The sequence below is a fragment of the Pristis pectinata genome, chromosome 12, assembly GCF_009764475.1.
Source record: "Pristis pectinata isolate sPriPec2 chromosome 12, sPriPec2.1.pri, whole genome shotgun sequence".
Lineage (NCBI taxonomy): Eukaryota > Metazoa > Chordata > Chondrichthyes > Rhinopristiformes > Pristidae > Pristis > Pristis pectinata.
Genome location: NC_067416.1, coordinates 6884276 through 6907658, shown reverse-complemented (window position 1 = coordinate 6907658; position 23383 = coordinate 6884276). Strand labels below are relative to the sequence as shown.

The following is a 23383-nucleotide window of genomic DNA, read 5'->3' as shown; positions in this document are numbered from 1 at the left end:
CATTAAAACATTTTCAATAATTTAAAATTACCCATCCTACTAATCAATCAAAACTATGAAGAATTTTTAAAGAACTAAAAATGTGATTCACAAAACCAGAAGTATTAAAAAACATTTAAAACAATATATTTAAGTTAAATATCTAAATTAATTGAATAAATAAAAATTATCTGAAATCTGCCCACCACCCTCACAGCCATTCCCCTCCAGGAATTAAGTCACCGAATCTGTGCCAGGAACTCAAATTTCTCAGTTTAACTGGTGGGAGACTGCAGGAAATTGGTGTTTTACCCTGGATTGAACACCAATGAGCAATTGGTGAATGAGTCAAATTACTGAATAAGTCAATGAGCAGTCCATCATCGCCGTACAGTAAGAATGATAACTTCAAGGATCTCTCAAAGTTTGGTGGGACCTCCACATCTGCATGACTGGCTTTCTGAAGTCATTTGGGTTATTAATCTGACCTTCCCTGCAATAATGTCCTTGCAGCGAGGTTTGCTAGTGCCACTCAGGAGGGTTTAAACCAGCGTGGCAGGGAGGTGGAAACCAAAGCAGCAGGTCAACAAGTGGAGGGATTGAGGGGAAGGTAAGGGTTAGGTCAAATAAGTCTGATAGGAAGGACTGGCAGGGCCAGGTTAATGAACATGGTGGGACTGATGGGCTGAAATGTGTCTATCTCAATGCAAGGAGTATTGTGGCTAAGGCAAATTAATTTAGAGCCTGGATTAGTGCATGGAATTATGTTGTTGTGGCCATGACAGAAACTTGATTGAGAGAGGGGCAGGACTGCCAGCTCAATGTTCCAGGGTTTTGATGTTTCAGACATGATAGAGATGGATGTAAAAGAGGTGGGGATTTGCATTACTGATCAGGGAGAGTGTCACAGGTGCACTCAGAGGACATACTGGAGGACCCATCCACTGAGGCAACATGGGTAGAGCTCGTAAATAAGAAAGGTGTTATAACTATGATTGGGTTACACTATAGGCCTTGCAATAGCCAGAAGGAGATAGAGGAACAGATAAAAGCAACAGGACTGTCACAGTGGGTGAGCCTAAATTTTCCCAATATTGACTGGTACTTCCTTAGTGCAAAAGGATTAGATGGAGCAGAATTTGTTAGGTGCATCTAAGAGGGCTTCTAGAAACAGCATGTAGATTGTCCAACCATACTAGCTGCCAAACTAGACTTTGTATTGGGAAATAAGCCTGATCAGGTGATTGGGGTTTCAGTAAGGGAATTTTGGGAACAGGGATAACAACTCCTTAAGTTTTAAGGTAGTTATGGATAAGTATACTTCTGCACCTCAAGAGAAAGTCCTAAATTGGGGGAAGGCAAATTACAACATTATTAGGCAGGAGCTGGGGAGAGTAGATTGGGAGCAGCAGTTATTAGGTAAGTCCACATCCAACCTGTGGGAGTCATTTAAAGACCAACTGATCAGAATTCGCGACAGGCACATTCTAGTGAGGCAGAAAGACAAGGATAGCAATGTTCAGGAACCCTGGATGATGAGCTACATTGTAAATTTAATCAAAAAGAAAAATGAAGCACATGTAAGGTTTAAGAAGCTGAAAATCAGACAGAGCCCATAAGGAAAATAAAGAAAGCAGGAAATAGAGGGAATCAGGAGGGCCAAAAGGGGCCATGGAATTTCCTTGGCAATTAGGATTAAGAAAAATCCCAAGGCATTTTATACATCCATTAAAAACAAGAGAGTAGCTAGGGAGAGGATAGGACCACTCAAGAACAAAGTAGGGAATTTATGTCTGGAGCCAGATTAAGTGGGCGAAATACCAAATGAGTATTTTGCAGAAGTATTCACCAAGGCAAAGGATATGGAGGATAGTGAGATCAGTATGGGATATGCTAATGCTTTTGGGCATGTTGGTATCAAGGAGGTGGCGTTGGGTCTGTTGAAGAACATCAAGGTGTTTAAGTCCCTAGGGCCTGATGGGATAGATCCCAGGTTATTGAAAGAGGAAAGAGAAGAGGTTGCTGGGGCCTTGACAGATATCTTTGTATCCTCTCTAGCCACAGGTGAGGTCCCAGAGGATTGGAGAGTAGCCAATGTTGTTCCATTGTTTAAGAAGAGCAATAGGAATAATCCAGCAAATTATAGGTGGGATCAGCAGTAGGGAAGCTTTCGGAGAAGATAATTGGCATATGATTTACTAGCATTTGGAAAAGCATGGGCTTAGTAGGGATAGTCAGCATGGCTTTGTGCAGGGCAGGTCATGTCTTATGAACTTGACTGAGTTTTATGAGGAGGTGATGAAGATGATTGATGAGGGTAGGGCAGTAAATGTTGTCTACATGGACTTTAGTACGGCATTTGACAAGGTCCCTCATGTGGGGATCCACCGAGACTTGGTAGATTGGGTTCAATACTGGCTTGTCATAGAAGACATAGTGGTGGAGGGGTGTTTCTCTGACTAGAGGTCTTAATGTGTTGCGCAGGGATCAGTGCTGGGACCTCTCTGTGATGTACATAAATGATTTGGACAAAAATGTAGATAGGCTGATTAGTAATTTTGCAAACAATATGAAAACTGGTGTTGTGGATAGTGAAGGAAGTGGCAAAGGATACATCAGGACATAGATCAGTTGGAGATATGGGTGAAGGAATGGCAGATGGAGTTTAACCTGGACAAATGTGATGTGTTACACTTTGGGAGATCAAATATTAGGGGAAAATATACAGTAAATGGCAGGACCTTATGAACACTGATGTACAGAGGGACCTTGAGTACAAGTCCATAGCTCCCTGAAAGTGGCAGTACAAGTAGATAGGGTGCTAACGAAGGCATACAACATGCTTGCCTTCATTGGTCAGGGCAATGAGTATAAAAGTCAGAAAGTCATGTTGCAGTTGTATAAAACTTTAGTTAGGTCACATTTGGAGTTTTGTGTCCAATCCGATCGCCACATTACAGGAAGGATGCAGAGACCTTGGCGAGGGTGCAGAAGAGATTCATCAGGACATTGCCTGGATTCAAGAGCATTAACAATGAGAGGCTGGTCAAATTCAGATTGTTTTCACTGGAGCGTCGAAGGCTGAAGGGCAACCTGATAAAAGTATATAAAATCATGAGTGTAATAGATAGGAAAGATAGAGACTTTTTCCCAGAGTGGTAATATCAAATACTGGAGCGCATAGTTTCAAGGTGAGAGGGGGAAAGTTTAGAGATGTGCAAGACATGCTTTTATACAGAGAGTGGTAGGTGCCTGGAACGTGCTGGGCAGGGGTGAGAGAAGTAGTCTGGTGGTGAAAGCAGATACAATGGTGATGTGTAAGAGGCATTTAGACAGGCATATTAACATGCAGAGAACGGAGGCACATGGATCTTGTGCAGGCAGATGTGATTAGTTTAATTTGCCATCTGGGTTGGCACAGTCATTGAGGGCCTAAGGGCTTGTTCCCTCCCTGTACTGTTCTATATTTAATGTTGTTCACCACTATTTATCTCAGCTAACCTTGGTTTTAAATTAGCTGGACAGCTTTAAAAAAAATACAAGTTTTTCTTTAAAGTTAAAAACTAAAACACCAAGGAATCAATTAAATAGCCCAGATGAAAGAGAAAGTTGCCTATTTTTGAATGAATTTACATAAGTTATAATTCTATTGTAAGAACAACCACGGTACCTTGCAAATGAATCAAACTTACTAAAAAATGTATTAAATTGCATTATTTATACAATTTCCAGAAGTTTAGCACACGTTGCATTATACGACCTGTTCATATAATTGAAAATACATGAGACAAACCTTAATAGAATAAAACTTCTATCAACACAACCTTATGTTGAAATAAGGGCAGCGATTTTTGCAATTGAAGATATTTGTTATAAAAATATTGGGGAATTCGTTTTTTCATCATTTCATTACAGATGCAGCCACTACTAAAAGTACATTTGCCAAATACAATCTTGAGTATTCATTTTTGAACAGAATTTTTATCCATATCAATGAATGCCTTAATACAAAATGAGTGGCCGGATGGGAATAGATCACCTTTGTGGGAATTGGGGTTAATTATTCTTTTAGTCTGGATTGGGAGATCTCCACTTAATCTAGTCAACAGAACTAAATGAGCCTTAATTTGGTAGCCTTGAGCCACTGTGAAGGTCAGTGGCACAACTGCTGTGTGACAATATACTGTAGCGGTACTCTGTTAACTATTACAGCAAGATTCAGAGTTTAATTTTACAACTTGCTTTCTTATTATATTTCACTTTAAAATTGTTGGTCTAATTTCCCATACTGTTGAATATTACTGCATACATGCAATTTATTTTGTAATACGCTGTATTATCTATCTGTGCAATAAAATACCAAGATTTGAAAAGATTGTTAGGTAATATTTTAAGTTCAGCTCATGTAGAGACCTTGCAGTGAATGGTAAGGGTGGTTGTTAAAAATGCCAAAAGGAGCTTTCTGGAAGTAGTAAGCTTGAACTGCTATTGCAAATACGGTGAAGGTGATTCCAGTGTTGCTGGTTAGGGAGGTCAATGGTTTAAAAGCTGAAGGGTTTGACTGCCTTTGAAATGGACTAGCAAGTCATCCATAATGTGGCACCCAAGTCAAATAGGTCAGCCAGTTAAATGATCAGTTAATCAGCTGGATACTTATGACTACCTGACCAATTCATGATCACTTTTACCAATACCAACATTTTATTCTCCATTTTTGGAAATGGAATTCAAATTCCCAAACCAGCAGCGTGGTGTCTTTCATAACAAGTTTTCCAGTTTATTGCACATGTACTTCTTGTGTACATCACCTTCAAATGCCCCTGGAACCACTATTATTATTTATTTTTTGGATGACTGTCAGAAATAAAACAGTCCAATTTGCTAACCTATGCAATAGTATTTAGACATATTTAAACATTACAGGAAACACTTGTGCTATTTGTTGGGTGGGAAAGTTTTCCATGATATATATATATAGGATAAATAGCAGTATTTCATTTCCCCAAAGATAATCCTCACCTTGATGAGGTACAAAAATTCACGCCTCAAACTGTGCATTTTAAATGGCTGCTGTAATGAACTTTACAAGTCAGGGGAAAAGAACAATCCCAACTCCTAGGAACCAAGAACAAAGTCAATTTTCAAATTAATCCTTAATATCCTAGGCATATAGTTTAATGGACAATAAAATATCATGGATAAATGGCATCAAGCCTTGTTGTGAAAATATCCTAGGCATATAGTTTAATGGACAATAAAATATCATGGATAAATGGCATCAAGCCTTGTTGTGATTATGATCTACCAGTTCTATTATGTTGCCACTTTTGTACTAAAAGACTAAATACTTGCATTGCAAACTGATTTTAAACATGAGGAATGTCCATAAAAGAGCATAAAGAACTTAGACTAGGAAGAGGGTGGTTAGGAGTGATTGGTTAAATAAATGGGTTTAAACAAAAAGCTGTAGAAATTTGAGGGAATTGCCCAGGTTATCAATGGGGATGATGGGAGTACATAGAAGCCCAGAGTACGAGAACAAAGCCGATTAAAGTTGCAGGGGATAAGGGTAGGAGGGATGGGGAAAAGGAATTCAATGGAGACCAATGCAGATAAGGGTTGTTGAGAGGCAGAATAAGGTGGACTTGAAGGTTCTTTGTACAAGCAAAGGAGTTTATGGAGAACATGAGAAAGAAAGCTTAGGAAAGATGAGTCCAATACAATTGTTATAGAAACAGGATAGAATATTTATGATTAAGGTGACTACCATAATCAGCCCCGGTACTTTTTTACATTTGACAACAAAAACTTGCCTGTTGCTAGGAAACGATGTGTTGCTAATAGTAGCTGCGGCGAGATCTTGACTTTCATCTCACTATCTGTTGGTTTGAAAGCAGAGAAATCTTGTTTCCTTTCACGATGTGTAATTTTCTTTTTGGTTCTGTTATCAGCTATTGATGTGGAAGACATTTCAAAGAGAGGAATTGATTGAAGTTAATTAAAATACTTCAATAGGAACATGATGATTGACAAATGAATCAGGTTTTGAAAGCTTTTTAAAAAGAAACAAGCTTTTTTTTTCCTTAAATTAACCTACTGGGTACGCAGAAATGCAAGCTTTCAGTAGTTATGACCCAACCTACATGAACTCTACTGCCAAATAATTGAGCTTAATTGAAATGGGGTAAAAAAAAGCATAATATTTCAGCTTAAGGAATAAAACTTAAAAGATGGTGCTGCATCAAGTAGAAAGTATCCCATTTTATATCTTACGCTCAGATATAAAGATATAATTTTTATCCAGCGATACATTACAATTTAATATACAGGACAATGTGGAGATAAACACATTACAAAAAGCAAAATAATTAAACTTGAAAATAGTATTTGTAGGTGCTGAAATTTTCACCCCTAATTTACAACACAGTGATATACAATTTTATTTGCCTCTTACTTATGCTGAGATGCATTCCTCATTTAGTGAGTTAAAAATTAGTCAGGGAAACGGATAAGAGGCTCTGTGGCAGTGAGCATGAATCCTGGATGGTATGTTGCCTCCCAGGTGCCAGGGTCCGGGATGTCACTAATCGGGTCCACAGGATTCTAGAGCGGGAGGGAGAACAGCCAGAAGTCATGGTTCATGTTGGTACCAACGACATAGGTAGGAAGAGGGATGAGGTCCTGAAAAGTGAGTTTAGCGAGCTAGGCAGAAGGCTGAAGAACAGGACCTCAAGGGTAGCAATCTCGGGATTGCTGCCAGTGCCACACGATAGTGAAGGTAGGAATAGGAGGAGATGGCAAATAAATGCGTGGCTGAGAAGTTGGTGCAGGAGGGAGGGTTTTAGATTTTTGGATCATTGGGATCTCTTCTGGGGAAGGTGGGACCTATACAGAGAGGACAGGTTACACCCAAACCTGAGGGGGGGCCAATATCCTTGCAGCCAGGTTTGCTAGGGTGGTTCAGGAGGGTTTAAACTAGATTGCGAGGGGGAAGGGAACCGGAGGAGTAGGTCAGGGAAAGAAGGGGATGGGGAAAAGTCAGATCTGACGGGTAGAGAGGCTTTGAGGAAGGAGAAGCAGAGTACAGGCTATAAAAGTAGAAAGATGGATGGGCTAAAGTGTATTTACTTAAATGCAAGAAGCATCAGGAATAAGGGAGATGAACTAAGAGCTTGGATAAGTACATGGGACTACGATATTGCGGCTATTACAGAGACATGGCTGACATCAGGGCAGGAACGGATATTGAATATTCCTGGTTTTCAGTGTTTTAAAAGGGATAGGGAGGGGGAGAGAAGAGGAGGAGGGGTGGCGATACTGGTCAGGGACACTATTACAGCTGCAGAAAGGGTAGACAGTGTAGAAGGATCCTCTCTAGAGTCAATATGGGTGGAAGTTAGGAACAAGAAAGGAGCAGTTACCCTCTTGGGAGTATTCTATAAGCCCACCGGTAGTAGGGATACTGAGGAGCAGAATGGGAGGCAGTTTTTGGAAAGATGCAAAAATAACAGGGTTATTATAATGGGAGACTTCAACTTCCCACCTACTTAGTGCCAAAGGTTTAGACAGGGCGGAGTTTGTTAAGTATGTCCAGGACGGATTCCTGACACAGTATGTTGACAGGCCGACTAGAGGGAATGCCATATTAGATCTAGTTTTAGGTAATGAACTGGGACAGGTGACAGATCTATCGGTGGGTGAGCATTTGGGGGACAGTGACCATTGCTCCATAACCTTTAGAATTGTCATGGACAGGGATAGGAGCAAAGAGGACGGGAAGATATTTAATTGGGGAAAGGCGAATTATGAGGCTATAAGGCGAGAACTTGGGAGTGTAAATTGGGATGACATTTTTGAAGGGAAATGTACTATGGAGATGTGGTCAATGTCCTGGGATCTTTTGCAGGGTGTTAGGGATAAATTTGTCCCGGTGAGGCAGAGAAGGAATGGCAGGGTGAAGGAACCGTGGGTGACGAGAGAGGTGGAACAACTAGTTAGGAAGAAGGCGGCAGCAAGGATCAGACAGGGCTCGTGAGTTATACAGAGTAGCAAGGAAGGAACTTGAGGGATGAGGAGAGCGAGAAGGGGACAGGAAAAGGCTTTGGCGAGTAGTGTTAAGGAGAATCCCAAGGCTTTTCTCTTGTACGTGAGGAGCAGAAGGATGGCTAGAGTAAAGGTAGGTCCGATTAAAGACAAAGGTGGGAGGATGTGCCTGGAAGCTGTGGAAGTGGGTGAGGTTCTCAACGATTACTTCTCCAGTATTCACCAAGGAGAGGAGTCTTGATGATGCCGAGGACAGTGTTGGTAAGGGTAATATTCTAGGTATCAAGAGAGAGGATGTGTTGGAGTTGTTAGAAAATATTAGGACAGATAAGTCCCCGGGGCCTGACGGAATATTCCCCAGGCTGCTTCATGAGGCGAGGGAGGAGATTGCTGAACCATTGGTTAGGATCTTTGAGTCCTTGTCCACAGGGATGGTACCGGAGGATTGGAGGGTGGTGAATGTTGTCCCCTTATTCAAAAAAGGTAGGAGGGATAGTCCAGGGAATTACAGACCAGTGAGCCTTACATCTGTGGTGGGTAAGCTTTTAGAAAGGATTCTAAGCATTTAGAGAATCATGGAATGATTAGGGACAGCCAGCATGGCTTTGTGAAGGGAAGATCTTGCCTCACAAGCCTGATAGGGTTCTTTGAGGAGGTGACCAGGAAGATTGATGAGGGTAGTGCAGTGAATGTGGTCTACATGGATAAGGTTCCGCATGGTAGGCTTCTTCAGAAGGTCAGAGGCCAAGAGATCCAGGGAGGCTTGGCAGTGTAGATTCAGAATTGGCTTGCCTGTAGAAAGCAGAGGGTTGTGGTGGAGGGAGTGCATTCCGACTGGAGGGCTGTGACTAGTGGTATCCCACAGGGATCGGTTCTGGGACCTCTAATTTTTGTGATATTTATTAATGACTTAGATGAGGGGGTGGAAAGGTGGGTTAGCAAGTTTGAAGATGACACAAAGATTGGTGGTTTTGTGGATAGTGTGGAGGGCTGTCGAAGCTTGCAGAGGGATATTGATAGGATGCAGAGCTGGGCTGACAAGTGGCAGATGGAGTTCAATCCAGAGAAGTGTGAAGTGGTACACTTTGGAAGGACAAACTCCAAGGCGGAGTACAAGGTAAACGGCAGGATTCTGGACAGTGTAGAGGAGCAAAGGGATCTGGGGGTTCATATCCACAGATCACTGAAAGTCGCTTCACAGGTAGATAGGGTAGTTAAGAAAGCTTATGGGACGTTAGCTTTCATAAGTCATGGGATCAAGTTTAAGAGCAGCGGAGTAATGATGCAGCTTTACAAAACTCTGGTTAGGCCACACTTAGAGTACTGTGTCCAGTTCTGGTCGCCTCATTATAGAAGGGATATGGAGGCGTTGGAAAGGGTGCAGAGGAGATTTACCAGGATGCTGCCTGGATTAGAGAGTATGGATTATGAGAAGAGACTAAAGGAGCTAGGGCTTTACTCATTGCAGAGAAGGAGGATGAGGGGAGATGTGATAGAGGTATACAAGATATTAAGAGGAATAGATAGAGTGGACAGCCAGTGCCTCTTTCCCACTGCACCAATGTTCAAAACAAGAGGGCATGGCTTTAAGGTAATGGGTGGGAAGTTCAAGGGAGATGTCAGAGGGAGGTTTTTCACCCAGAGAGTGGTTGGTGCATGGAATATGCTGCCTGGGGTGGTGGTTGAGTCAAGTTCAAGAGATTGTTAGATAAGCATATGGAGCAATTTAAGATAGAGGGATATGTGGGAGGAAGGGGTTAGATAGTCTTAGGTGTGGTTTGAAGGGTGGCACAACATGGTGGGCCGAAGGGCCTGTATTGTGCTGCATTGTTCTATGGTTCTAAAATAAACAGAGGCAGCTTTGTAAGGCCTGCTGCACTGTGCAAATGGTATGAAGTCTCTAAAAAAACCCACTGTAGCAGTTTTTAGATCTGGTTTTGCCTCTCTCAGAAAAATGGTTTTCAGGTGCTGTGAGGCAGGGCTAATACCTATGCTGGGATGTGTGTAGTATGGAAAATAATAAAATTACCTTGTATTCTATTGTGCATTTAACTGTTCATTCAAACAATAATTACTACAAATTTTGTGATGCTGTCTTTTTCTGGGAACATTCCATCTGTCTTGTGAATGAACCAAGGCAGTTTATGAAGTTCTCTCTCTCCATAAGTATAGTCTGGCCTGCTAGGCACATCCAACTGCCTTGCTATTAGAAGCACATAAGACAGACAAAAGACAAAGCATAATCTGATTCTAACTGCTATATTAACTCATTTGGTCTCATCCTCTCATAGATATTCTCTTTGTTCTACCATTCCTCTCTGTTCTTTTTCTGTTACTCAAAGCTAACTACTTTTTTCTTTCCCAGTTCTGACAAAGGATCTCAGACCTGAAATATTAACTCTGTATCTCCTTCACTGATGATGCCTGACCTGATGGGTGTTTCCAACATTTTCTGTTTTTATTTCAAAGTACCTTATATTCTTTTGTTGATTTAATTATTTAACCAGGTCAATTATTTTCTTGCCCTTTCTGCCATGGCAGAATCTTGATGTCCAATACAAAGAACAATTAAAGATTAATTTATTCAACAAGAATAGTTAAAATGCTAGACTCTCATTCACTGAAGCAATCTCATGGCTCCAAATGGTGCATGGAGATCAAGGGAGATATTGTAAGCATCTAGAAAGTATCTAAATAGTGCAACAGATATTCTTCCTTGACTGAAGTTGCAGCACATAAAATGATGAGACTGCAATTTTTTGCTTGAGTGGGAAGCAAATTTTGGTAGGAAACTTGGGACAGGAGGGAACTTAAGGACCATTATGAGAAAAAAGATATTAAATTAAATAAGTGAATGGCGATCAATCACTAAGCCAATTTGGCTCAGTTAGCTGAAGCTACTCCTTTCATAAAGTGTGCGTCCAAGTCCCACAAATTAGATACATACAAAAGTAACTTTTGGATAAGATATTAGACATAGATAATTCTGTGATATTCATTTAACACTAAGATCCTATGAGTTCACTCCATCGACTAACGACCCGGTAAAGGACATTGACTGGTTTGATTATCGTGCTAGTATATTTGGACAATTTTGCAGAAACAGCAAAGGTGGTATTTCTCCAGTGCTTTGAGGTGCCTGCTAATGAGGCAGAGTCTCAGAAACACATCGAAGGGCACAGATCATGGCTGGCCAGTAGATCAAAGATTATTTGCCAGGTTTCAGATCTTGATTCTTACATACACTTATCTTCAAAAGACCAAATAATGTGCTAGTGCACTTTTATAGATCTGTTAGGATACTGTGGAGGTTAGTTTGGAGTGGCATGATTGAACAGATGCAGAGTTTACAAAACATGAGATTTGGCAACAATTTGTCACATAACCATGAATGTGGAAGTTAATCATACATGCTCCTCAAAACAAGGATAGGCTCTCCTTTCATAGTTTGTAATAAGATGCTTAAAAGAAGGAAGCGTCACTATTTCCTTTGCAGAGTTGTAATTTGTCTATGGTGTTTATCAGCAAGGCTGTGTATCATCTAGAGTGCTTTTACAAAAATATTTCAATAAGCTTGTGACAACAGAACTAGCTGCATATTTTATGAAGTTAACTGGATAGGATGATAATGAATTCGGAGGAAAAATGTGATAAAAATTCTTTCTCATATTTCCCCTGAAAAAAATTGAATTAAATTCAATTAAAGAAATGTTTGCATGTTACAGTATAACACCAAGAACACTCACTATATAAATCTGTTTCATCCAAGATCTCTGATTTGATAATTTCTTCAATTACATCCTCTAGTGTGACAATTCCAAGCACCTCATAAAATGGATCCCCTTCTCCTTCATTGTTCACTCTCTGTACTATCGCCAGATGAGATTTACCTACAAAGGATGAAGGGGAAAAAAATTAATGTAAATCAATGTGATGCATGTGCACATCTGAAGGGCTGTGTTTACTTAAATATAAAAGAGAAGCATGTTCTTGTGCAAAGTTTGAATCTGCAACCATCCATTAACAGAATAAGTTTGAAAAAAAAATAGGCCATTGGCCATGGAGGAATAACCGTTAGTTTTAAAATGTATTAAGATTGCATAAAATCTGAGCGACATTTGATCAATTCAAAATCATTCTTTATGTACACCTAAAGTATTTTTGAAGGCATGATAAAAAAAATTAAGTATATCATATATATTCCCACAGGACTAATCAAATTCATGTAAGCTAGTATAAACATGCTCTTATACGAATTCACCAAAATACAGCCCAACTCACTAGCAGGATGCAAGGGAGGGAATTAAATTCAGAATTAGCTATAAGCAAGATGAATGCTACTTTAATAAATGCATGGAAACTGCTTGAGCTTGTTCACTTTAGCCAACTTCTAAGTGCAAGTGTATATACCATGCTCCTCTTCCATGGAAGAATAAATTGGCGAGTTCCTGCAAATTAAAATGTCAGATCACTTGTCTATATCCATTACTGGGAGAGCAGAAATTTCCTTCAACTAAACACTGGGAAGACTGAAGCTGGAAACTCTGCTGTGAGCCAATGACTCAAAGTCTCCTCCAGTCAATTATCCGAAACATTCACAACTCTACTGGACACAGATGAACTTTGGACTACATATCTGCCGCTCAATACAACTGTCTATTTTCGACTCCATACATCAGTCGACTCAGTCCCTTCTCAGATTATCTGGACCTGAAGTCCTCAGGTGTACCTTGTACCATCCAGATTTAATTTTTCCAACACGCTTGTGACTTGAAGCAAACTTGCTTCACTGGCAACAAGTCTCATTCAGCCATGATCTCCATGCTTGCTGACCAACAATGAATCCTGAGTAATCAACATATCCATTTGAAAAGTTGCATCTTTAATTTCAGTCATTCACCTGGCTTTGATCAACTATTAAAACTTGCCAAAATACCTTTGCTGCCTCATTTCTGGTATCTTGTTCATTCCCAAATATAATTGGCCAGCCCTTTAGCTGCTCATGATATAAGGCTCTGGAAATCCCTCCCTAAATCTTTCTCTTTCCTCTTAAAAGTGCTTGGGCAGGCACAGTAGTGTAGCACTAAGAGTCACGCTATTACAGCGCCAGCGACCCAAGTTCAATTCCAGCTGCTGTCTGTAAGGAGTCTGTACGTTCTCCCCGTGTCTGTGTGGGTTTCCTCCGGGTGCTCCAGTTTCCTCCCACGTTCCAAAGACGTACGGGTTAGGAAGTTGTGGGCATGCTATGTTGGCGCTGGAAGTGTGGTGACACTTGCGGGCTGCCCCCAGAACACTCTTCGCGAAAGATGCATTTCACTGTGTGTTTCGATGTACATGTGACTAATAAAGATATCTTATCTTAATACCTTTATTTTTGACTAAATGTTTGGTCACCTGTTCTATTATCTCATTGTGTATTTGCATTTCTTTTTTTTGATTGATAATGTTTCCAAAAACACTGGATTTTTTGGCATGATAAACAGACTACAATTTGCAGTAAAAGAACAAACTGCTGGAATAATTCAGCGGGTGAAGCAATATTTCTGGAAGCAAAGGGATCGTTTACATTTCAGATCGAGACACTGCAGCAGGACTGACAGCATAGAAGGAAGACAGCTGACAAACAGAAGTGAGAAGGAGGGGTGAGATAGAGAATAGTAGGTGATATGTGGAAATAGATGGGGTGGGGTGATGGACAAATGGAATGGGGTAGGGTGAGGATAGGAAAGATGCACCAAGGGAGAAGAAACCCAAGTGTATAGGTATGTGGGTAATGGACAGATGGAACCAGGTTGGGGAGGGTCAAGACTCTTGGTAAGAAGGGGAGAGGGATGGAAAAGCTTAAGATGCCCACTGCAATCAGAGCGCAGGTACTCTTCAAAATGGTCGCCTAGTCTAGCTTGGTCCCGGCAGTGTAGGGGAGGGCACATCACGAGTTTTGAATGCAATAGACTAGGTTGGCAATGTGAATCACTGCCACATTTGAAAGGGCTGCTTCAGTCCCTGGATGGTGGTGAGGAAAGAGGTGAAGGAACACGTGTTGCACCTCCTACGGGTACAGGGGAAAGTGCTAGGGAACAGGGAGGGGTGGTTGGCAAGATATGAGCAGATGAGGGAATCATGGAGAAAGTGGTCCCTGCGGAAAGCAGGAAGGTGTGTGGGGAAACATGAAAGGGGGCTCCATCAACTGCAGCAGAGGGGAGGTCATGTTTCCTGAAGAAGGACATTCTCACCTTGAGAACAGATGTGACAGATGGAGAAACTGACAGAAACGGATGGTGTCCTTACAGGGGACAGTTGGGTGGAGGTGTAGTCAAGGTACTCCATGGGTTTATACTATATATCAGTGGATAGCTTGTCTCCTGAGATGAAGTCAGAAAGATCCAAAAAATGAAAAGTATCAGAAATAGTTCAGGCAAAATTGAGGGAAGGGTGGAAATTGTTGGTAAAGGCAATTAAATTGACGAGTTCCACACAAGTGCAGGAAGTAGCACCATTGCAGTCATTGATGAGAGAGAGTTGGGGAGAGGTGTCACAGCTGGCTTGGAACAAGGACCTCCAATGTAATGAATAAAAAGGCAGGCATAGCTAGGGCCCATGCAAGTGCCCATACCTACACCTTTCATTTGTAGAAAGTGGGAGTAATTGAAAGAGAAGTTGTTGAGGGTAAGAACAAGTTCTGCCAAGTAGATGACAGTGTTAGTGACAGGGAACTAGTTGAGTCTTTGATCCAGAAAGAGAAGGGGCCTACGACCTTCCTGATGGGGTATGGAGATGTATGCCACCCAGTTCTACTATGATTTGCAGAGTTGTTTTTGTAGTAGTGTCCCACAGGGCTGCAAAGCAAAACTGATGAAGTAGAACATAGAACATACATACAACATAGATCAGAATGGAGCAAAAGTACCAGGTAGATTTCAATGTGAATAGTTGCAAGGTGGTACCTTCCATAAATTAAAATGGTATACGAGTGGAGACTGGTATCATAGTAGAGCAGAGTGATTTTAGGATTTAGATTTAAACAACATTAGAAGCGTCACTTCCAATGTATAGGTTATACACACAAAAAAAGGAATCCTGCGTTTTAAGGCAATTGCTGCAACTTATGAACAGCACGATGTACCCATGCTTCTAAATTCAACCTCAGCAAAGCAGGAGTTATGTGTGAGCTTTTTTGGACTCCTCAGTGTAACAAGGATATTAAATAAATATAGAGGTGGTATTGTATAATTTCAACTGGTTGTTTCCCACTGTGAATGAATAACTAAATTACAAAGAACGATTGGGACGGCTTTCATTGAACTGAGGAGATTACTGGGTGAATTGAGACAGATACTTCAAATTACCAGGAACTCGTCTGTTACTATGTTAACAGAGTTCATTCCCATTTATTGTAACCCTCTAACAAATTACGTCAAAGTGAATTGGGCCTTTTCAACTAGCTTCAGGTTTCTTGTAAATATTGTGCAATTAGGAAGAGGTGCTCCTGAAAATTTCCGGTTAGTTTTATAGCACAATGGTTGTTCATGTATGAAAGATCAAATACAATATTTTAAAATTCTGTGTCTATTAATGAAAATGATTTTGTAGTCTATGTACATGAAATATTCTCAAAAATTGCACTGCCAGATAAGAATAAATATTAATACAGAGCTAAAAATCACAATGTGCTGCAACAATGCCCTACATCATGATCATTATTGTCACTAATGGATTTTTAGAAATTTATAAAAAAACTGAAGTAGCTGCATAAAAAAAACTTACAGAAGTTCATTTAATAATCTTCAACTGGGGAAAACTAGGAGAGAATTTTTTTGCAGAACAATGGATATTTTTATCTGAAACAAGAGCATCCTTCTTTAAAGCTTCAATAAATGGGAGTTACATTACTTCAGTTATTCATGCAAAAGTTAGCAGTTGACTGTATAAGCTTGGTAATTTACAAACTAACAGCATGCAAAAGTGTAAAGCTCATTTTTTTAAACCCCGTTCACTGGTTATCAATTACTTTTAATTCCAAGTAGCAGCATAATGATGACCTGTTTCGTGGCAAAGTCCTTAGAAATTCCAGTATTTTCCATTCATTTAGAGGAGGCAATAATTTCCAACATCTTGGAAAAGACTACACAAGCTCAATTTGCAGGACCTGGTTGATTTTAAGTTATTTTTCCAATCTAAACATCCATCCAATCCTTGCAGATGAAGGAAATGATCTAATATGTAAATACATCAATTGATTACATATCCACTGCAACAGGTGACAGTTCAGACTATGATATACTAACTTTTAAGTTAAGTTATTCTTTGGACTGGTTAAAGTTAACCTGACAGTGGGTGGATTACAGGAAGGAAGAGATGATGCAGCTTTGGTTAGGCTCCATTTAAAGTACTGCACTCATGTCTGAGCATTGTTTCCTTGTTGTTCATTTCTTTTTAAATTACAACTATTCTGCCATTTTTATTTCAAGTTATTTTGGAAGAAGATGATCAACTACTACAAAAAGCACCCTGTGATGATCAAAAATAACTTGGAAAATGGTATCACTCTGTTTTTGAAGTCTTTGACCAAGGACTGCAAATATCAAAACTTATGTTTTAAAATATGTATATAAACAACAATAAAAAATTTATATCAAATGTGTGAACAAAAAATTACTACTGCACAATTATTGCACAACATACCTCTCAAACTAACACAAGCAACATTTAGATTTATTTGGGCATTACAAATCTGCAATAAAAAAAACATCTAGGAGATGTATCTCAGTCATAATTGGCTTTTACACCTGGGTTCTCCACTGGGAATATGAGGAATAATCCATACATATACAGACAGAATTAGTATGCTTTCTTACCAAATACTTGAAATAAAAAGGCGTTAACATTAAGCAAAAATATCTTAAGATCCTGAATTGCTTCTCATTATCCAGAATTCCCAAAATTAAATATTGTAATGTTATGCTGCTTCACAAATGAATACCACATATTTATGTCTAACCTTTATTTCTTATCATGCAATTCCATAGCAAGGACACCTCAAATGGGAAAAATGGAGTACTCAAGGCCTTTTACTGACTTGTCATTTTATCTTGTAAAGCATCAGAAGTTAACACAAAAAACACTTAAATGTACTTAAATTTTTGGAATAGTTGTATTTATCTATATTCTAAAATTGTCTTTTCTTATCCTTATGCCTTTTGAATCCAACAGTTGAGAACAACCACCATAAAAAAAACAAGTAATTTTGCATAGGTATATATTCACAATGACAGACGTTAATTTAAAAATCTGCCAGCCTTTAATTACATATCTGACCACCTGTCATAACAAATTTGTACGATAATTTGCTTTGTACATAAGCGATGCATAATCTGCATTAATAAAAACATGAAAGTGTTGCTATTTTTGTGAGTGCATTATTACATGACATATTTAATCATGTACTTATAATTGCACAGAGTAGGAACCACCTTGAGTAATCAGGCACACCTTTTAGAGCTCTCTGTGGTTCCCACTCTGCAGACTCTGATGTTGTTTCATTATTGACTAAGGACCCACAAGAGTATACAAGTTGCATTGCATTTTGCATTCTTAAGACTTGAAAGTCTTAGGAAAGTGTTAGGAAAATAATAACAATGAGTGAGTAGATTTATTGTTGTGAAACTGTACTTAACCTGAATTGTGGTACTCCAACACACAGGATGAAAGTGGTTAAACAGGTGATTTCATTTGATAATTCAATTTCACTCATGGAGAAGCTGAAGATGACCAAGCTATTACTCATGAGAAAAGCAGAAGGGTTAGGTGAGCATGATGAAATAAAAACAGAAAACGCAGTGATCAATCAGCAGGTCAGCCCTTCTGTGGGAAGAGAAACGGAGCTCACGTTTCAGGTTGAAGACCCTTCGTCAGAACTGGGAAGGAGACAAAAGCTTGTTAAGGTGTAGGGAGGGTGGGAGAGGAGGATGTCTCTGGTGACCATGGGGATAAGCTGTAAACTTCCAGTGGAAAAAAAAGGGGGGAAAAAACAAAGCTGAGCCAGTATGACAGAGGAACGACTGATACAGACAGAAATTAAGTTACTTGAAGTTGTAGAATTCAATATTAAGTTCAGAAGGCTGCAACATGCACAGATCAAAGATGAGGTGCTGTTTCTCAAGCTTGAGCTGGGCCTCATTATAATAATACAGGAGGCCACGGACTGATAGGTCAGAGTAGGAGTGGGATAGAGAATTACAGTGGCAGGCAAGAGGAAGCTCAGGGTTGTCCCTGTGGACTGAACACAGGAGTTCCACAAAAGGATCACTCAATCTGTGTCTGGTTTCTCCAATGTAGAAGAGATCACATTGTGAACACTGAATGCATTATACTAGACTGGAAGAAGTGCAAGTGAATCACTGCGTTTTTCACTTAGGAAGGCATAATGTATCAATACATTTTTCTGGAAAACAAGTTAATATTTCATAGGTGGAAAGTGTTTTTCCAAAATTTGGACTTTTTCCTGTTGAATAAGGGGTTTCCTTAACATTTTCTGTGATGGAGAAATTCCTGCTGAGTGTAATGTTGAACTATTTGCCTGCTCATTTACCTAGACAACAGCTAAACATATGTCAGCCTGCTGTTTATCGATTACAGCTCAGCATTCAACACCATCATTCCCTCAGTACTAATCAACAAGCTTCAAAACCTGGGCCTCTGTATCTCCCTCTGCATGCGGATCCTCGACTTCCTTATCGGGAGACATAGTCAGTGTGAATCAGTAATAACATCTCCTCTTCGCTGAGAATTAACACAGGTGCACCTCAAGATGCATGCCTAGCCCACCTCTCTACTCCCTCTACACTCGTGACTGTGTGGCTAGGCACAGCTCAAACACCATCTATAAGTTCGCCGATGACACCACTGTTGTTGGCAGAATCTCAGATGGCGATGAGGAGGCGTACAGGAGTGAGATAGATTGGTTGTTTGAGTGGTGTCGCAACAACCTCCCACTCAACATCAGCAAGACTAAGGAATTGATTGCGGACTTCAGGAAGGGGAAGTCGGGAGAACACACACTGGTCCTCACTGAGGGGTCAGCAGTGGAAAGGATGAGCAGCTTCAAGTTCCTGGGTGTCAACATCTCAGAGGATCTATTTTGGGCCCCAACACATTGATGCAATCACGAAGAAGGCACGCCAGTGGCTCTACTTCATTAGGAGTTTGAAGAGATTTGGTATGTCATTAAAGACTCTTGCAGATTTCTACAGATGTACAGTGGAGAGCATTCTGACTGATTGCATCACCGCTTGGTATGGAGGCTCCAATGCGCAGGATTGAAAGAGGCTGCAGAGAGTTGTAGACTCAGCCAGCTCCATCATGGGCACAATGCTCCGCACCATTGAGGACATCTTCAAGAGGCAGTGCCTCAAGAAGGTGGCATCCATCATTAAGGACCCTCACCAACTGGGACATGCCCCTTCATGTTACTATCATCGGGAAGAAGGTACAGGAGCTGAAGATTCACACTCAGCATTTCAGGAACAGCTTCTTCCCCTCTGCCATCATATTTTTGAACCGGCTATGAACCTTTGTTATTCCTCTTTTGCACTATTTATTTATTTTTGTAACTTATAGTAATTTTTATGCCTCTATGTGTTGCACTGTACTGCTGCTACAAAACAACAAATTTCATGACATATGTCAGTGATAATAAACCTGATTCTGACATTCTGCTCTAAGGAACTTCAGGAAAAGGGAAGACCAAACAAGGTAGTCGGAAAAAGTTTAGAGGTGGGGGTTGGGGTGGGTGTGGTAGGGGGAAGACTGATGAGTGACAGAATCATTCAATTCTATACAATTGATTCAACAATTCTGTTACACAAATCACTTGAGAAAATTTCCCCCATAACTTGAGCATGAGATTGGAAGATGCTGTGTGCCTTTGCATATATTGAGAATGCGTTCAGATGGAAAAAAAACTTAACATAGCATTTCTAATGATGCTCGATTTTTATAATGAATTGTGTTGCCGATGTGGTTTCCCACGGACACAGATATCATGATTCTGATGTCAGAAGCCACACATAGTAAATTATCTCATCATGTCCAAATCTTGACCAAAACACACAAAAATAAAACCGTTAACAAAAAAGTTTAACATCTGGTTTCTCAGGAAAACTATTGGTATTTAAACATTCCTGTAGATGCTGTACAGCTGAAGTAAAATTGTTCCCATTCACAGCTTGTGATCATTTGAAAGGAATTTTCCAAAGCAACTTTAAAACCACAGAGGCTAATATTAAAGTTCAAATGAACTTTCCATTCCATTACAGTGATACTCTCACCAAAGTGGTTACTGCTAATCTGATTTTTTTTAAAAGAGCAAGTAATTTAAATGTACATGAGCATAGTTTAAATACCAGCCTGTCTGCACTGATGAATGCATTGAAAACAGACTTGCTAGATCTACACCAAATTTAGTTATCTATATAAGCAAGATACTAGACTTTTTTTTAAAGTTATTTTCCCATAATTTAAATCAGAGGCTATTCAATCTACATTTCTCGACGTTTAAGGAATGTCTAATAAAAACAGACAAACTATAAATACAGCCATTGGTTTCCATTCTCGTCTCGAGGGCTATTCTACATCTCCTTCCCAAACTGTTGTGTTTTGGAATAGTTTTGAGTTTTTAGATATCTGCCAATATTCTTACATGCTTATCAAGCATCCTTTCCTGATTCCCATATAAAGTTCTGTAGTATCTGCAGTTGGTAGTTAACAACAAACTTATTGATCTGTCAGAGCTCTTGAAGGAAAACTGAATACACTGGTAAATAGTGATTGGCTCTTTAATGCCGGGGCTTAAGTCCATCCTAATATCTCTAGTTCATCAGCTGCACTTCTAGAAGGATAATCACAACCACAACATAATTTTCAAATTATATACACACAATATTCCTTCACAACAAAGATCTTTGAATTATCCTAAGAGGGCACAAAAATATATAACACACTATAAAACAACGAAGTATTTTTTAATGGAATAATGATGTGAAATTGGTACCAGATGATCTTGTAAATCTTAAAGTCACTTTAGCACATTTGGTGTCAATACTGCTTCCAGTACATGTAACTTAAGGAATCATTATTCCAATATTTGGCGCTGGTGAATGCATAAAGAACTACAGAATGAAAAAAAATTGTTCTTTTCTTACTAATCAGAACAAGCACTTCTTAAAATCAATTGATTGGGAAGTGTGTGATGGTTACATACTTGACACTGTTGGTCACAAGACGACAACAGTTACAACATCCAGTTATAGAATCACAAAGCATAGAAACAGACTTTTGGCCCAAAAAGGTCATGCAGATATCAAACATCAATCCACAATAATCCCATATTATTTTCCCCACTGCTTTATAACTTGGGGAACTTCTGTGTCAACTTGTTACGTTAAATGCAGCTACTCTGGTTCTGGCAAAAAGTGGGATAAGAAACATAATCAGAATATACACCACCTGTACATAAAAGTAAGGAATGTAAGGAGGGAAGACAAGAACGTGAACATTTAGAATCAACAGATTTTAAACTATGGATTTTGAAATCTTCAAGAGGCTTCATAATTTCTCACTAACACTAGAATCAAAAAATTCTACTGGGGAAGAAGCAAAGAATGTTCAGAATTTAACCACCTTAAAACAGACAGGAAAAGGGTTAAGGAGGACTGTGGGCTGGAATGTGTCAAAATTTCATTGCCCACCTTGAATATATCCAGCAATTTTAATCATGCTGGCGTGGGAGAGGTGGATAAACATTAACATTGGGTCAGTCATTTAAGAATACTGGAATTGAACCAGTATCTGAAAGAACCTAATGAAATGAACCTAATTAATAACTATAAATTAATGGAACAATTTAAAATTTATATACCAGGTGACCACCCCCCCTCCACCCCACCCCCGTGTTACTGCTAATAGGGTAACAGGAATTTGCCCTTACTGAATTCACAAATCACTACCCAAAAATTTGAGATACAGAATAAAATTCATTCTTACAGACTATATAAAAAGAAAGTAACTAAATAAACAATATTTTCTTTTCACATTTCTTGACACAGATGCAGATGATGCAGCTTTACCTAACAAATCACGATATGGACCGTTTTCTAGGAATGCAACCCCTCTCCCCTGTTGTGAGGTTGGGGGGGGGGGGGTGGTGGTAAGTCGCCTATATACATTACACAAGTAAAGATACATACAACAGCATCCACAGCTCATCTTCACAGGACACCAAGGTAACCACATAGATCTCAATGGGCAAGCACGGTAGTGTAGTGGTTGGCAGAATGCCATTACAGTGCCAGTGACCTGGGTTCAATTCCAGCCACTGTCTTTAAGGAGTTTGTATGTTCTCCCCACATCTGTGTGGGTTTCCTCCGGGTGCTCCGGTTTCCTCCCACATTCCAAAGATATATGGGTTAGGAAGTTGTGGGCATGCTTTGTCGGTGCTGGAAGAGTGGCGACACTTGCGGGCTGCCCCCAGAACACTCTACACAAAAGATGCATTTCACTGTGTGGTTCCATGTGCATGTGACTAATAAAGAGATCTTATCTATTAATTTTCAAGCAGGTTTATTCAAATTGGAACAAAGACAGAAAACAATTGTAGCAAGATATATTCTATAATAATTATGCCTAGACAAATCTTTACTTGGATGGAACATAGTTCCAATTTTTATACATTTCTTTTCTTCTTCTTTCCTATGCAAAACTAAAGTCATTGAAATTTCCAGTTATTTATATTTATCATTCTTATAAATGTATCGTTTAAGATTTGTTCAGAGAATCACACATCATGTTTGCATGTGATTGGAATAGCTCAACTCTTCAGGATACTAACTAATGATAACTGCTTAATTGTCTCAGCAATGTTCACCCAGTTTATGAATTACATGAAAGTATGCAATATAAAGGAGGAGCACGCTATATAAAGCAATATAAATATAAATTGTCCACGTGTCAAAAATACTATCATGTGAAGTGCTACCCATTTTACATGATCAATATTTGAATACTCTTATTCTATCATTTTGATTCAGTGTAATGAAATAATCAGAAATTAAAAACTTGTCTTGAACACAGAGTACATTTGAAAATATTTCCAGTTCAGGAATTTTTATTATTTATAGAATTCCTCATGAAATGCAAGTTAGAAAAGTTTCACTGAACTGCCCCAACCAAGGTCAATTTCACTCTATAATCTATTCAGTCCATTTTTTTATGACCTCCGAGGGCAGTATGTACCATTACGAGCAATTCCATATATTCCAACTAATGTTTAAAAATCCAATCAAAATAGCTTACATCTACCCAATTC

General features: G+C 39.5%; 1 protein-coding gene across 2 annotated transcripts in view; it reads right to left on the bottom strand.

The window, feature by feature from the left end:
- Positions 1 to 23383, bottom strand: part of LOC127576650 (metal transporter CNNM2-like) — a 119485-nt gene that overhangs the window by 28090 nt on the left and 68012 nt on the right. For both annotated transcript variants that reach the window (XM_052027234.1, XM_052027232.1), the window contains 2 exons: positions 11769 to 11912; positions 5793 to 5930 (listed from right to left, as the gene is read on the bottom strand). In XM_052027234.1, coding sequence (XP_051883194.1) covers positions 5793 to 5930; positions 11769 to 11912 — 282 coding nt within the window. The remainder of the gene's footprint in view (positions 1 to 5792; positions 5931 to 11768; positions 11913 to 23383) is intronic.